The 15,967-nt window shown below is 54.1% G+C and overlaps 1 protein-coding gene across 1 annotated transcript; it reads right to left on the bottom strand.

Moving 5' to 3' along the window:
* Positions 1–655: 655 nt before the first annotated feature.
* SPINK4 (serine peptidase inhibitor Kazal type 4) lies at positions 656–14,208 on the bottom strand. The gene is made up of 2 exons (XM_014857486.3): positions 10,842–14,208; positions 656–5,304 (listed from the first exon to the last, which is right to left on the bottom strand). Exons 1-2 carry the CDS (start codon positions 10,936–10,938, stop codon positions 4,859–4,861), a joined length of 543 nt encoding a protein of 180 aa, XP_014712972.1. The 5' UTR covers positions 10,939–14,208; the 3' UTR covers positions 656–4,858.
* Positions 14,209–15,967: the final 1,759 nt, after the last annotated feature.

Genomic DNA, 15,967 nt, shown 5'->3' with positions numbered 1-15,967 from the left:
GAAGGAAACTGAGAGAGCTTAGGGAATTTGCTCGAGGTTCTAGAGTCAGTGGCAAGGCCAGGACATAAAGATGGGCAGTTTTTGCTCTTCATCTCTACTGCTGCCCAACTGACAGGGGGTAGCTCACTCTCATTTTCTCTCTCTCCCTCTCCCTCTATTTATCTCACATGTTGGTCTTTCCACTTCCTCTCTGGCTCTCTCCAATTCATTCTCCACCCAGCATGCTGAGTGATCATGAAGTACAAATCTTATGGTGTCGGTCCCCTGCTTAGAAAGCTCCTGTGGTTCCTCATTCCTCTTAGGATCAAGGCCAGTGTCCTTGCCCTGCACTCCTCACATCTCCTCTCCAGCCGCTCTCCTGTTTGCTCTCTGCTGTCAGCCACTCTGGTCTTGGTTTGGGTCCTCAGATGCTCTGTACTCTCACCTGACCTGGGGTCTTTGTACACATGGTTCCTCTGCTTGGACAGCCCCCCACCTCCCTGTCCTGGATGACTCATATTCAGTCTTCAGAACTTAACTCAGATATCTCTTCCATGGAGAAGCCTCACCTGCCGTCTGTCTGAGAACGTATCAAGCCCCCAGGTGACGTCCTCTTACAGCTTGCCATGACTTTTCTTTTCTGTATGATAAACAGCATTTGTCATAGTCTGTGATGATTTATTTATGGGATTTTTTGATTACTATCTGCCTTTAACAGTAGACTGTACGTCCCTTGGTTAAGGAGCCTCTTTGTCTTAACAGCATATTTCGGCACGTTGTCTGGTTTATAGTAGGTGCTTAATAAATATTTGGAGGATGACTGAGTGTTGGATCCACATGTCGAGAGTGCAGTTCCCACGGCTGCACTTGGCCGCTGGAGCTACAGCAGCACTGGAGTTCACAGCATCAACGCCCCGTCTTATTTAAGGGTTGAGAAAAGAGGCCCTAAGGCATGGGCTGCCCAGCACACGTGCAGGGTGGTGCCCGGGGCCTGTGCCCACAGCCCATCCACGCAGACCTGCCCGTCCAAGGGTGTTTCTGCCTGTGAGCAGGGAGAGGACACTCCTCAGCTGCCCACTTTCCTGGGACAGGATCAGTCCCACTGCAGGGGGACAGATGGGGCTTTGTGATCCCACAGTTATCCTTCAGCCTCGCAGAGCTGGAGGAATCTCCCACAGGCTGTTCAGTTAACGATTCCACTTATCCTTCAAGGCCCAACTTGATGGTTACCTCCTCCAGGAAACCCTCCTTCCTCTGGCAGTTAGGCTTCTTTGGTCGAAAGTATCAGAAACCTAATTCCAAAGAGATTGTCAAAACAGAAAACTTATGGCAGCATGTCGAGTTATCCCAGGTGACTTGGGGAGGGTCAGGGGCAGCTGGGCTTCAGGCACACAAACATTACCCGGAATCACTCTCCATGTGGCTTTCTTTGCGTGTTGGTGTTGTTCGCTCAATCCTGCTTCTTCCAAAGTAGGAAATGTGGCTGCCGGCAGCCCCCACTTCATCCATCTTACAGCTTCACTACCGGGGAGGAGCTGCCTCTGTTTCCTTATTTTCAATTTGAAAAGTCCTGGGGAAGAACCTGGCCAATCAGCAATGGCCAGGGCAGCGGGGCACATGCCATAGATGCGTTCCAGGGTGGTTCCCAGAAGTGGGGCCACAGTTTCCACATTTGAAAATTGGGAATTAGGTATTTCTTCCAGTGTGGTGCCTGGCACGTTATTTAGGCTTGGTCTCTGTGGTTTTTCATCGTGTGAGCAGATGCCTAGGATGGAAGGTCACTGAGGGGATGGTTGGCTGAGCTGTGCTACTTGGGTGTAAGAGGGGCTTCCCGCTAAGGGCAGAGACTCAGATGTCATCAATACCCACTCTCCTCTTACAATGAGTGAACTCCTAGTTCTCAGCTTAGCACATGGCCAATGAGATAAAAACTATATTTCCCAGTCTTATTGCACCAGCATGGCTAAGAGACCACGTTTTAGTCAATGGGATGCAGACAGTGTATACATCTTATAGGAAGCATCATCAGAGCCAGTAGCGTGCCTTTCTTTTCCTCTCAACTGGAATGTAGACATAATGGCTGGAGTTGGAGCAGCTATCTTGGAACTTGAGGTGGAAACTGTGTGATGAGGATAGCAGAGTAACAATATGGAAGGAGCGTGGAGTTGGCATACTACATAGGTCTGTGTTTGAAAGAAATTAACTTTTATCTGTTTAAGCTACTGTTGTTTTGGTTTTTTGGTCTCTCACAGCCAAATTTAATCATACATCATTCCTATGCGGCTGGGAAACAGCAGTTTCTATTATCAGTAGCAGTAGAAGGGCTGTGGGTGACCTCACAGTCCCTGTCACCTGCGACTGTGTCAGCAACCATTCATGCCCGGAGTTCCCATTTTGATGGTCCGGGGAATGTTGGTTCCTGCCTTCCCTGCCCCCACTCTCCTTCCAGACCTTGGTGTGTGTGTTTTCCCACTGGGCGTTTCCTGCTCTGTTGCCCACCCTAGAGCAGGAATCTGGGTCCATGTGAAACTGCTTCCTCCTGGCCAGGCCCATCTACGCACTCCTTTGTCCTGCCACCATTTCTAAGAGGCTCCTCCCGTAGGCTTTGGGCAAACAAGCGGGTATTTGACATATGCCACAGGCTGGGATCTCTCTCTATGGGGTTTCTGGATGCTGCGTGTTCCTGTGGGCTGTGGTATGTGTGCATGTGTGCTGTGTGTGCCTGAGGTCATGGCTAATGTCGCATATTTTACAACCAGTCAGTGGATGTTGACGCAAAGAGCAGAGCAAGGTCTGGAGTCATCCACTGTGGGTGGCCGGGGTGCAGGGGGCACGCAAGGGCTCGGGGCAGCACCTGCCTTCAACTTACAGACCTAGTTCAAGGTTTTAACAAGCTGCCTGAATATCAGTCATGGTGGGGTGTGTGTGTGTGTGTGTGAGAGAGAGAGAGAGAGAGGGAGAGAGAGACTCAGGGCACCAGTATAACCCAGGGAGGCCACGAGGGATGTGGGACCCTCACAAAGGCCGTCTGAGGCCGGACCATGTACCCTGGCAGTGGCGGAGGGTACTGATCTCACCTAGGTTCTTGGCCTCAGTGACAGGCCAGGTGGGGGCAGACAGGAGCGCTGGGCTGTGACCTGGGCTTGGGCTGGCCTCTCAGAGCCCTGACCTCAGGCAGACAGAAGATACCTGGGCTCTCTCGGGGCTGGAGGAGCATTGGAGTGATGGAGAGGGCATCAGGTTCAGAGCAGGGCGGACAGGGCAAGATCTCCACCCCTACAGCTGCCTCCTCGGAGTCCCAAAAGATAACTGGCTCACTGGGCTAGGTTGGCTGCATCTTTTATTTCACGTCACATCCTCTCCATTGCCACCACCGCTCTCCAGCCTGAAGCTTCCTGGCTTAAGGGGCTCCTGTGGGATTGGCATTTGCCATCCTTCCTGATCTGGATGTCCTCTTGGTTTTTATAGGGTCACAGGAGACAAGGATGAGGCCACTTCCTTAAGAATTGGAATGTCTCCGTCAGGGACACTGGCCCAGTCCCTCCAAACACGCTGCTGAGCCCTACCCACCCACCCAATGTGTGGTGCAGGGCAGCTCAGGGCGCCCTGGGCATATCCTTCTATGGCTTCTCTCTCTTGCACTCCCCCCTGGGAGATTTCAGCTGTCTGGGCTTCCAACCGCCACTGCATGCTAGTGGCTACAAATCTGTCTGGCCTGGACCTCTGTCCTGAATTCTGGGCCTGTTCATGCAGTTGTCCATTGCACTTCTCCACTGAGAGGTCCCAGAGGCCCAACTGTCCACAAGCAGCATTGTTGCACAAACCTACTCCATCCCCCTGCCCCCCGTGTGGGCACATGGCACCGCCAGCCACCCAAGCTCACAAGTTAGGAATGTTGCTCTTGTCTCCCTGCACCCCCTACTCCTCACGTCCAGCCTCCCAGCCTGTCACTTCCACCCACCATGTAACCGTGAGTCTTTCATTGTCATGATCTTTTGCTAAGTTAGGACCCTGTCCTGCTGTCCTGCCCATCTGTCTAGAGGGCTACAGCTTCCAAAGGCTTTCTTCTCTTCCACGATTTCTCTGAGCTCTGGTCAGCTCAAGGGTCCTATTAATGAGGAAATGAGACCAAATGGGCAATCTGACGTACCAGGGTCTTATCTGGCCCTGCTCACCTCTCTAGACTCGTTTCTCGCCTCTCCCATTCTCCTTTAAACTTTATCCTCCAGCACATCCAGCTTCTTATATTTCCTCAAATAGAGACTTCCTTTCCCTTCTAGACCTTTCCAAACTCATTTCTTTACTTAGAATTACCTTCCCTTCTTCCTGCCTTTTCCTAGCTCATTTCTACTCCCTCAGGGCTGAGCTGAGATGTCACCTCCTCTGGGAAGTCTTCTCTGCCCTTGCCCTGCACCCCCAGTCCCCTGGGCAGCCCTGTCTGAGCCTTGAGCATCCTGTGCTGCAGTTGGCCGACGGTCAGCGTGGTTTCCCCCACAGACTGAGCACATGCCCCGGAGGCGTCATGCTGTCTAGCTCATTGTCCTGTGGTAGCCCCAGCATCCAGCACATAGTAGGTACTCAATACAGAATTGCTGGCAGGAGGAATAAATAGACAAGTGAGGTTGCCTAGTGAGTCGGGTAGAACCAGAAGAACCCAGCCCCGCCCACAGCCCTGTCCCAGCCGTGGCTTTCTGCTGGGCCACATGCTGCCTTTGAATTACAGTTGTGTTTAGTCTGTTGGGGGCCTGTGTCATGTTGGAGGACTCTGCTCAGGCTGAGTGTATGTGAAGGATGATGCAGGTCAAGTCTTGCTCCTTTCAGATGCGTGTGCACAGAGATGGGACCACCCAAGCAAGCCCAGGGGAAGCTGGGGGTGGACTTACATCCGGGTCAAGCAGAGCTGGCAGTCATTGTCATACGTGACCTGGTCAGTGCCGTAGACCAGGCTGGATGTCTGGGGACAGTCTAGAGACTCTGCCACGTGGTCACATGGGCTGTGGAGGAGGGAGGAAGGGAGGGCACACAGGGATTCAGAGGCAGCGAGGGACCCAGGGGCTCTGCTTGAACCAGCAGGGCTCCAGGGAGGAGCCCGATTCAAGAAGGTGCCAGCGTGGCTCCAGTGAGCATGAAACCAACCACTAGGGGCCCCTTGGTGTGTTTGCTGGTATGTGTGTGTGTGTGTGGCTGTGGGAGTGTACAAAGTGTGCACCTGTGTCTGCTGAGCCCAGGTATGCGGGCCTCCAGGTGTGTGCCTGTGTTTAAGCGTGTGGAATGAGTTTGTGCTCTGAAGCTCCTGGGGACGGGTGCACACACTCCTCAGAGGGTCTCACTAGAACCTCTGCGCTGGTTCCGCTGAGGACCCCAGGAGACAGCACCACCCATCATTCCCAGGAGGCCATCCTCCCTGGGCTCCTGAACTCACCCCGCCCTGCGTGACCTCCCGGGCTCTTGGTGTGAGAAGGCTGGAGAAGTGGGACAGGGCCTGGGCTTGACTGAGGCTCGGTCTGAAAGGGTTTCAGGCCAGCCTGAGGTCAGAGTCAGAACTTGGTCAGCCCTGGGAAGGGGTCGGGGTGGGAGGCAGGGCGAGGCAGGGCGGTGCAGTGGAGGCCCCGGGCCCTGGAGACCTGGGTGCCGCACTGATTGGCTGTGTAAACTTGGAAGAGCCATTTCCACTCTCCAAGCCTCAGTTTCCTCATCTGCGAGACCTGTGAATAATTGAGATAATGCATGTAAAGTGTCTGGCACTTGGGCTGGCGCAGAGTAAGTGGGGCTGGGCTCTGCCAGGCTGATGGCCAAGACGCCGATGCTGATGGCTGGAGGTGGCTCTGTGCCTCCTGTCCCCTAGGTGAAGAGTGGGATGAGGGTCTCAAGGAGGCCAGTGCCACTGCCTTGGGCCCCGGAGACAGCAGAGCCAGGGCCAAGGTGGAATTGGGGTTCAGGGACCCCTTGGTGTCTGTGCTCCAGAGTGCAGGGGTAGACGGCGGAGTGTGGTGGAGAGGCTGGCACACTCCACGAGGCCATCAGTGCACTGGGTCGCCTCCTGGGCCAGAACCCCGCGGCCTGCCCTCTGCACTGTGCGGAGCAGAGAGCGTGCTGTCCTGCCGGACCTGGGCCGGGGATCTCACTGCCGCAGCGGGGCCTTGGAGACCCGGTCGCGCAGATCTCTCCAGGGCCCTGAGGTCAAGTTTGCAACTTTGGCAAGGGGGCTGGGCCTGCTCGGCCTGGAAGGGCTACTCTGGGAACATATAGGCTCAGGAGGCCACCCCGGCCACTGTGGAGCCATCGGAGTCATCTGAGCAGGAGTGTAAAGAAGAAAAACGCTGGTTTCCCAGCATGGATGATGGAGAGGGCTCCCCTCTGCAGGCGAAAGGCCAGAACAGCAGCCCTGGGGCCAGAACTGCCATGGCCACCTTACCATTCTTGAGAAAATGGGCTTTCCTGCCGACGCTGGCACTTCTGAAAGGCAAAAAGGCAAGAATTAAGTGATGTCAGCTCCAGGCCCAGGTCCAGGGGTCTGAGGACCTGCAGGGGACCTATCCCAGCCACTACCCAACTCGGAATTCCTCAAGGAAAGTAGTGAGTCACCAGACAGTGAGGTTCCCAGAAAGCCACTGTGACCTCGGGTTACATAAACAGAGAGAGAAAGTAAAGAATTAGGGAGGTGACAGTCCAGCCTGTTCCTCGTCAGATTCCACTGAGATTGTTATGTACCATATAACAATAAAATAGCAATTCAGCTACTGTGTGCCCGGCATTGAGAATCTGTGCTCTTAACTATTCACACCTCTCACTGCCATGTGACAGGGAGCAAAGGAGGCAGTAGTGGATGCTGTGGCCTGCCAGCCAGACCCCACCAATGGCTGAGGCACTCATTCCTCAGCTGCCAGGGATATTGCGTTCCTTCCCAGGAATTAGTCTCAGAGAAGGGGAGTGCCTTGCCCAAGGTCGCATCCCCCTCCCAGAAACAGCCCGTGTCCACCCCGGGTTGATGTGGGTACAACGGCCCAAACCCCTTGTCTGCCTTCACACAGTGCTGAAGGGCCACCCAGCGCCAAGCTCCCCGCTGGGTCATCGGAGGCCTCTGCTGCACTGCATCACAGTCAACTTCCCTCATCCTCCATGGGTGTCACCCCTGAGCACCCCGCATAGACCACGTGCAGATCCGACTCTGTTTCCTGGGGAAACGGGAAACTCACAGGGGAAGCACACAGCTTGTTGAGGGCAGCGCTGGGATGCACACAGCCTGGTTCTCTCCACTCACACCTGTGTGCCCCACAGCCCCTCCAGGTCTAGACGAACTGCTTCCAGGACACGAGCCAACTGTGACGTGACTGGCGAGCATGATGGGGAGGAGGGAACCGGAGCCACATCCAAGGCCACAGGTGGAGGGAAGGTGTCTGTAAAGTGGAGGAGGGTGGGTGGCTCCCCAAGTCTCTGAAGGGCTGTCCTGGGAACAAGGGAGAGGTGACTCTTCTCAGCGTCACAGGGCAGAGCCCATCCATGCGAGGAGGCTTCAGAGCGGCAGGTTTGGGTTCCAAAACTTTCTCTTGGTGGGAACTATGTCTCAGTGAAGGAGGCTGTCTCCAGAAGTGGAGAGCTCTCCGTCACTGGGAGGCATGCAGAGCACTGTGGTTTTAGCTTTTCCTGGGGATGCTCTTGCTAGCAATTTCCAGGGTAGAGGGGCAGAGGGGAATGGAGAGTAAAGGACCTCTGATGTGCTGTCGCACTGTGGCATTGGGGCATCAAGTGCAGGTCTGGCCCATCACCACACTGCTCACAACCCTTTCTGTGCCAGAATTGCCAGAACTTGAAATTACCCAGATGTCCTTCAAGAGGAGGATGGAGAGACTGTTGACACACACACACACAGAGGGATACAGCCCAGCAATAAAAAGGAATAGACAACTGACACATGCAACAGCATGGCTGAACCTCGAAAACCTGCTGAAACCTGCAAAAGAAGCCAGACGCAAAAGACTACCTGCCGTATGGAGGGGCCACCTCGGGCCAAGGTCGTGGGCAGCCTGGGGGGCAATGCAACTTTCTTTTTTTTTTTTTTTAAGATTTTATTTTTTTTCCTTTTTCTCTCCAAAGCCCCCCCGGTACATAGTTGTATATTGTTCGTTGTGGGTCCTTCTAGTTGTGGCTTGTGGGATGCTGCCTCAGCGTGGTTTGATGAGCGGTGCCATGTCCGTGCCCAGGATTCGAACCAACGAAACACCGGGCCGCCTGCAGCGGAGCACGCAAACTTAACCACTTAGCCACAGGGCCAGCCCCACAGTGCAACTTTCTATGTGACATTCTAGAACAGGCCAAACTAACCTATGGTGGAAGAAAGAGCCGTGGTTGCCTCTGGAGTTGGAGTCAGGGAGGGAATTGACCGGCAGGAGGGAAATTTCTGGGGCAACAAAAATGTTCTGTGTCTTGATAGGGGTTTGGGTTACACAGGAATATGCATTGTCAAAACTCATTGAGCAAGATTCCTTGAGTGATATGATTTGTGCATTTCATGGTATGTAACTAATAAGGGACCAAAAAGCATTAAAAAAGTATAAAGCCCTTGCATGGCTTCCTGTCATGGTCACTAAGCTTGTTCATCTTATGTTTAGGGCACAGCATGGGCTGATGCCAAACTTCCTCTCTGGGCTCCCTTCCTGTGCACCCCTCCATGTGCCCACGCCCAGCTAGCCCTCTCTGCTTGCTCCTCCCAGAACAGGCTCTGCTCTGGTCCATGCTGTTCCTCTGCCTGAAGTGTCCTTGTTCCCCTTCTCTTCCTATTGACTCACACCCTCCTCTCGAGGCTCAGATGCCACCTCCTTGTGAAACCTTCCCTGATGCCCCCAGTGTTTCCTGAGCAGGCCTGAATTCAGGCTTCTGTTAGTCCATTTGGGCTGCTATATCAAAAATACCGAAAACTTGGGGGCTTATAAACAACAAACACTTATTTCTCGTGGTTCTGGAGGCTGGGCTGTCCAACATCACGGCCCTAGAAGATTTGGTGTCTGTCAAGGGCCATCTTCCTGGTTCATAGCCCCTCTTTCTCCCTGTGTACTCACATGGGGGAAGGAGCGAGGGAGCTCCCTGGGGCCTCTTTTATAAGGACACTAATCCCATTCCTGAAGGCCCCACCCTCCTGACCTACTCACCTTCCAAAAGTCCCCTCCCAGTTCCATCACCTTGGGGGGTTAGGATTTCAACACATGAATTTGGGGCCCACAGACATTCAGAACATAGCAGCTTCTTTCATGCTGCCACATGCTGTCCCACTCGCTGGGTCAGTCCTGCCTCCCATGGACCTAAAGGAGCTCCTTGGGGCTCCTTTGTCTCTGCTCCCATGTGGCAATGCCCTCCACACAGTGACTGTTCAAGGAACTGACCATAAGTGCATTATGGGAAGGAGGACTTCAGAACCTTCCTTCCTGGAGGATGCAGGAAGAAATTGCATTTGCCACCAGGCTGTCCTTGACCTTGGCCCAAGGTGCCCCCTCCTCACTCCGCCCAGGCAAGACTCTGAAATGGGCACAAGGACGCTCTTCAGGGCAGAGCTCCTCGGTGTTGCTCACCGGAGGACTGCTCAGGAAAGAGATGCCAGGCTGGGAGGAAGCAGGCTGTGCTGGGTCAGAGCCCCCAGACCCATTCTCGTTGCTCCAGCCCCTAAATCTATGTCCCTGGCTGGGGAAATGGGTGTGGGACTAGCCATGAGGTCAATGGCCTTGGGGTCCTGCCAGGCCCTGCCCTATAACATCATGGCTTTGTCCAGGTGGGTCATAAGTAGTCTCCCTGCTTCCCTGTTTAGTCTATTCTCGACGTAGCAACCAGAGCAATCTTTTTAACACATAACTCTGCTTGGAACCCTCAGTGCCTCTCATTTGGCCTTCAAAGCCTTACCCAGTATCTTTCCAGTTGCCTCTATCATCTCTTCTCCCATCACTCTGCACCCTGCCTCTCACTCCCCTCCTCCTGCACTGGCCTCCTTGCGGTACCTCAAACACTCCAGGCATGCTCCTACCTCAGGGCCTTTGCACTGGCTGTTCCCTCTGCTTGGAACCCACTTCTCCCAGTTATCCACATGGCTCACTGCCACCTCCTTCAAGTTTTGCTCAAATATCAGACTCTGAGAGAGAATTCTCCTGATTTAACATTGCAACCCCCTTCCAATCTCCAACCCCCTTCCAATATTTTCCCTTTAACCTTTATCACCTTTTGACATCCTGTTGAACACACACTGCACCAATCTTGTTTACTGTCTGTTCCCCTCCCTGCTCTGGCATTGGATTTAAGCTCCGTCAGGACAGTTCTTTTACTCTGTTTTAGTCACTGGCCTATTTTAAGGGCCCAGAACAATGCCTGGTAGTGTCACTAAGTGTGAGGCTGTAGAGATGCCCAGGCCCCGAGGAGGCCCCGCTCCAGCTGCGTGTGTCCCGCCCGGGGCGGGGCTCCCGTGCTCACATGCTTGCTTGCTGTCAGTCCCGCACTGTGCCCAGCAGGTGGAGGGGGAGCTCAGAGGACTCAGGCCAGTCTCCCTTCAGCACCCACCGCCCTGCAGCCAGCAGACTTGCCCCTCTCCCCGCCAGAGGCCTGCTCCCTTCTGCCTGCCGCTGCTCTAGCCCAGTAGTTGCTCAGGGCAGCTTTGAGCTAGAACAACCTTCTACCTCACAGCTGGAGAAATGAGGCCCCACGGGGGGAGTGAACTTTTGCAATTCTGGGCCAAAGTCAGGATTTGAACCCAGGTTTCTTTCCTCCTAGCCAGGGGCTTTCCCCACCACAGTGGAGGCATGCAGAAAGAAGGAATATGCAGAAAACCGAGGCCTCACAGGGGGCTCCAGGCCCTGCCCCTGTCCCACCCAAGCTCACCTACCAACACCAAGCCACAGAGAATCCAGGCTCTGCCCACTCACGTCTGTCCACAACGAGGAGGGCAGCCAAGGTCAAGACGACCACCCACAGGCGGACGGCCATGCTGATCCTGGGCTGAGGTGGCCTGAGCTAGCGGGGGCCTGGGCTGGGGGAAGGATGGGGGGCCTGTTTATAGTGTTGATCCCCACCCTTATCTGGGGCCAGATGGACTGACCGGCAGCATCACCCAGAGTTAACCTCTGCACCCTGGCATCCGGAAAGGGCCTGCTCTTGGCAGAGATGCTGAGCTTGTGGTGCGTGGGGCTGTGGGGCTGGCAGATTTCCGGCATGAGGAAAAGTTTGGACAGCTTGCAAAGCTGACACCAGTCTGAGGGCGTTCAAGAAGGAGAGGGAAATGGAAGTCGAAAGAGAAAAACAGACACTAAGTCAGAGAGCGAGAGAAAGAAAAGGAGAGGCAGGAAAAAAAGCAGCAACTTGAGGTAGCAGGAGGGAGGGAAAAGGGGCTGGAGTCACCGGTTCCTTTGCCAGTGCCTTGGCCAACCAACTGTGTGTACTCAGAAAAGCCACTTTCCTTAACCAGACCTCAGTTTACCCATGCACAAAATGGGATGATAATTCTGCCTCTGTCTCCCTCCTAGGGCTGCTGTGAGGATGAGGGTGGGGATAGCAGATGGGAAAACATTTTGCAGAGAGTGAAATGAGGTGTAAACATAAACAGAAATGATTCTTTTTATTTCTTTTTATTTCTTTTTTTGCACTATGAAGAGAGCACAACTGACAGAGGGGGAAAAAAGGCAAAATAAAACATAAGGAAGACACCCTCCTGTTTCAAGTGTATATGTTAATTTGCATTTCAAAGGGTTAAATACAGACAAGATTCTTTTCAAGAAAATTCAGTATCTGAAACTCTCCTATACTCCTACAACGTCTATGAATGAGCAATTTGGTTATCTGCTTTCAAAGACTTTCTGATTTATAAAAAGAATAAGAAAGTTTGATTTACATATGCATTTCTCTAGTTCATTGAGAGCAGTGATTTTCAGCTCCATCTGCAGATGAGATTTCCCTGGGGAGAATTTAAAACTGCAGATGCTGAGCCTCACTCTGAAATATTTGAATCAAAGTTTCAGTGTTTTTTAAAAAACCTTTTTATTTTGAAAGATGTCAAGACTACAGATAAGTCGTAAGAATAGTTAAATGAGTCAGTGGGAAGGGTTCTTGTTCAGGAATAGCCCCTTCGGGGGCCCCAAGCAGCCAGATAGACACCCGGACAGATGGATAGATGCTCCAGATCTGCAGCCAAGCCCAATCTGAGGGCCCTGACTCAGCTGTGGCATCCTCCTGCCCCTCCTCAGGAACCTCCTGGGCCCGCAGATGCCTCTGAAGTGGGTGGCAGTTGCTCTTCCATTGCCTAGCGAGGCAGAGCAAATATTTAACAATGATTTCCCGTGCTAAAGGAAGAACATCATCTCCTAAAGGGAGGGGAACCTTAAAGGTCATCTAAGTCCTGCCTCCCATCTTCCACTCAGGTCTTCCTACAGCAACCCCACCAGGAAGTCATTTCTCCTCCAGCGACGGGGAGCTCACTATCTACCAGTCTCATTTTTAGATGGCTTTAAACAGAGTCCTTCCTCACACAAGAGGTCGGTTCCCTGAGACTCCTTGAGGGGTCCCAGCTCTGTCTCTAGCCTCCTGCACCTGCATGAACCCAAGGTGAGCACCTCCATGAACCCTCCAGGGGTTCATGAGCACCTCCAGGCTAGCAGGTCCAGCCCCTCGCCTGCCCCCACCCTTGCATATGATGAAGCTCCTGGGCCCCTCTGCACTTCTCATTTGGCCCCCAGGTCTCTCTGCCAGTGTCCCAGGTTAGAGGGAGACGGGGACAGGGAGGAGCAAAGGAGTTTGTCACCCTCCTTGTTTTGGACGTTAGACCTCTATCAATGTGGCAGGAATGGCTGCTGATGGTTCTAGCTGCTTCAAGGGACCAGGAAGCTTGAATTCTGCATCTTTCAAAGTCCAGAGTAAAATCAAGAGCAGCCTGTGGGGTGCCGAGCCCACCTCCCATCCCCCTGCCCAAGGTCTTTCCTCGGACCCACCCCTCCTAGATTCACTCGTAGTAACAAGCTTCCTGATCGGTCCTCCTGTCAAAGTATAAGCCCGACTCCTATGTCCAACTGCTATGGGACAGCATCCCTGTGGATGTCCGTGTATCCAAATAAACCTCATTCATTAATTCAGAATTCATTCCTTCATTCGACAAGAGTTTAAGGAGCAGCGAGGTGCCAAGCTCCATACTGAGTGTTTGATACAGCAGGAAATGAGTCAGACATAGTTCCTGCCCTCAAGGAGCTTGTGGTTAAGTGAGTGACTAGTACTAAACGGGCAGCCAGCAGACCTGTGTCATCACCACTGGGATCAGCCCCATGAAAGAGACACACTCAGTGCTCTGGGAGGATCCAAGACCGACCTCTCCATCTGGGAAGTCTGGGGTTGGCCCAGTGGCTTAGTGGTTAAGTTCACATGCTCCACTTTGGAGGCCTGGGGTTCATGGGTTCAGATCCTAGGTGTGGGACCTACACACCTCTCATCAAGCCATGCTGTGGCAGCTTCCCACATACAAAATAGAGGAAGACTGGCACAGATGTTAGCTGAGGGACAATCTTCTTCACCAAAAAAAAAAGTTCTAAATCCATCTGGGAAGTCAGAGGAGGCCAAGGGATGAGCGGGAGGGGCAGGCTGTAGCAGAGTGGAACAGTGTTGCAGGCAGAGGAAACAGAATGTGTTAGGACCCTGAGCAGGAAGAAGCTTGGCACATCCAGGGAACAGAGGCCAGAGCAGCTAAGGTGAGGTCAGTGAGCAGAGAGAGGCACGAGATGAGCCAGCAATGGCCGAGGGGGCCAGATCTCCGCCCCCCACCCATATCCCACCACCTTCCAGTGGTGGAGTCTGGAAGCCAATCTGGCAGCCTCCTGTGCCTTCCCACTGGGCGTATAGGTTCTGCTTCCTACTCAGCCCTTGAATCTGTCCGTCCTCCTCCTCCACACTCGCCGCCATGCCCTGGTCCTGGCACCGTCATCACTGACCTGGCTACCTTGATGGTCTCCTAACTCATGCACCTGGCTCCCCACCTGCCACTCCAAACCACTGTGCACAGCGGCCAGGCGAGCTTCCCAAAATGCAAACTGGGCAAGTCACCCTTGTCCAAAACGCTGTGATGGAGCCCACTGCCCAGTGACGAAGCCCAGGCGCCCTTCAGTGTCTGATTCCAACCTACCTTGTCAGCCTCACCTTTGCCCAGCCCCCCCGGCCCCACGCTTCTTCATTCTACAGAACACTTTGCACAATTTATTCTCTCTGCCGGCAATGCTGGGTCTCCCATCTCCATCTGCAACACCCCCACCCCCCATCCCTTATACCAGCTCAAATAGCCCTCACTTCTGAAATCTTCCCCACTGCCCTTGGTCAACCCGGGCAAGGTCATTGCTGCCTGCCCCAAATGCCCCACCCTGACTGCTCGCACTTCCTCTGTCAGAGTCTGCTTCCTGTGCTCTGGGCGTGTTTGCTTGTCAGCCTTGCTGATAGAGCTCTCTGGGATGGGTGCCAATCCTGAGGCCAGCGCACAGAAAGTGCCCAATTAATGTTGAGTGACAGATCCAAGAGGGGGCAAAGGACAGTGGGTCCACGGACAGAGATGGTGGCAGCCCTGGGAAAGAGCTCAGAAGCAGAGGCATCTGCTGTCCACACTGATCCCTCCATGCTCCTGGGATGCCGTGAGGCCCTGAGAGAGCCCCCGACATGCACCAGACCCCAGGTGGCCTGGGTCAGAGTGTCCGGCATGTCTCTGGCAAAGGGGCAAGGCTGCCTCCCTCCAGCCTGAGCCACTTGCCCTCATCAGGCCCCTGCCCCAGCTTCCCTGGGATGCAGAGAGGACAGTGAGAGAGCCCTGGACTAGAGAGAGGTGATCTGGGTTTGTTCATTCCTTCAACAAATATTAATTAAGTGCCTACTATATTCCACTGACTGTTCTAGTCACCAGGGATTCAGCTGTGTATAAGATGGAGAAAGTCTCTGCCTTCTAGCAGCTGACAACAAAGAAATACAAAATAAACTCATGATATGTTCTGTAGGAGAGAAATTAAGTGGCATAAGGGGAGAAAATGATGAAAGGGAAGGAGGCTGCTCTTTTAGATGGCGACATGCGAGCAGGAAGGAGCCTGTCAAGTGGAGGAACTGTATGTGCAAAGGCCCTGGGGTAGGAAAAAGCTTGGCATGTATGCTCAGGCATATAAATATCAAGGAGTCCGTAATGGCTAGAGCGGCATGAATGAGGAAGGATGCGGCAGGAGGGAGAGGGCCAGCCCACATTCAGGTCCCAGCCCTACCACTAACTTGTTGGGTGAACTGGGGTGCACCCCTTCCTCTCTTTGGGCCTGCACATGTGCTCCCATCTGAGAAATGGGCCCGCTGATATGTACCACCCCCAGCCTGATTCCCAGGGCAGCTGTGAGGCTCTGAAGAGGAGAGGGTGAGGTGAGAGGGGTGCAGCCTCTGTGACACCATGGGAGTACCTGAGTGGGGACCCCTGGAAGCAGAGCAGAGGCCAAGCTCTGAAAGCCCTGGGCACCTACACACGTGCTGGGATCAACGCCATACAGACAGAGTGGCCCTAAACCTGCGCTCGGGCAGGGAGCCAGTGAGCCCCGTCTCCCCGCCCAGGTCAGGGTGAACGCCTGGGGCTTGGCGCCAGCTAAGTGGGCACTCCCCAGCCTGGCGCAGCAGCCCTCATGCCGCCTGCGGAGACTTGGCCTGGTGCCCCGCTCTTCCAGGAACACAGCCCCTCCTTGATGACGGCAACATGATCCATTAGGTCTGAGTCACGGCCCGCTGAGGAGTGAGTGTTTGGCTTAAGGTGGAGGAGCTGAGCCCAAGGAGGCTGTGGGCCTGTCAGATGGCAACACCAAAGCAGCTGCTTCCTCCTGGCCCCTCCCTGCCACCTTCCCTGGCCCCTTAGCCCACATCCTGCCCCACCCTTCCTCCAGCCTCCAGTGCCCCCACCTGCCCATCCACCTGCTATGAGTCGCCCAGGTGTGGGCATCCACACAGGGAGGCCTGGTCTGGGCATAGCCAGCTG

This window comes from Equus asinus, chromosome 23 (genome assembly GCF_041296235.1).
Source record: "Equus asinus isolate D_3611 breed Donkey chromosome 23, EquAss-T2T_v2, whole genome shotgun sequence".
In the NCBI taxonomy this organism is placed as follows: domain Eukaryota; kingdom Metazoa; phylum Chordata; class Mammalia; order Perissodactyla; family Equidae; genus Equus; species Equus asinus.
Note: the sequence above shows the minus strand (reverse complement) of the source record. Positions and strands in the feature narration are given on the sequence as shown.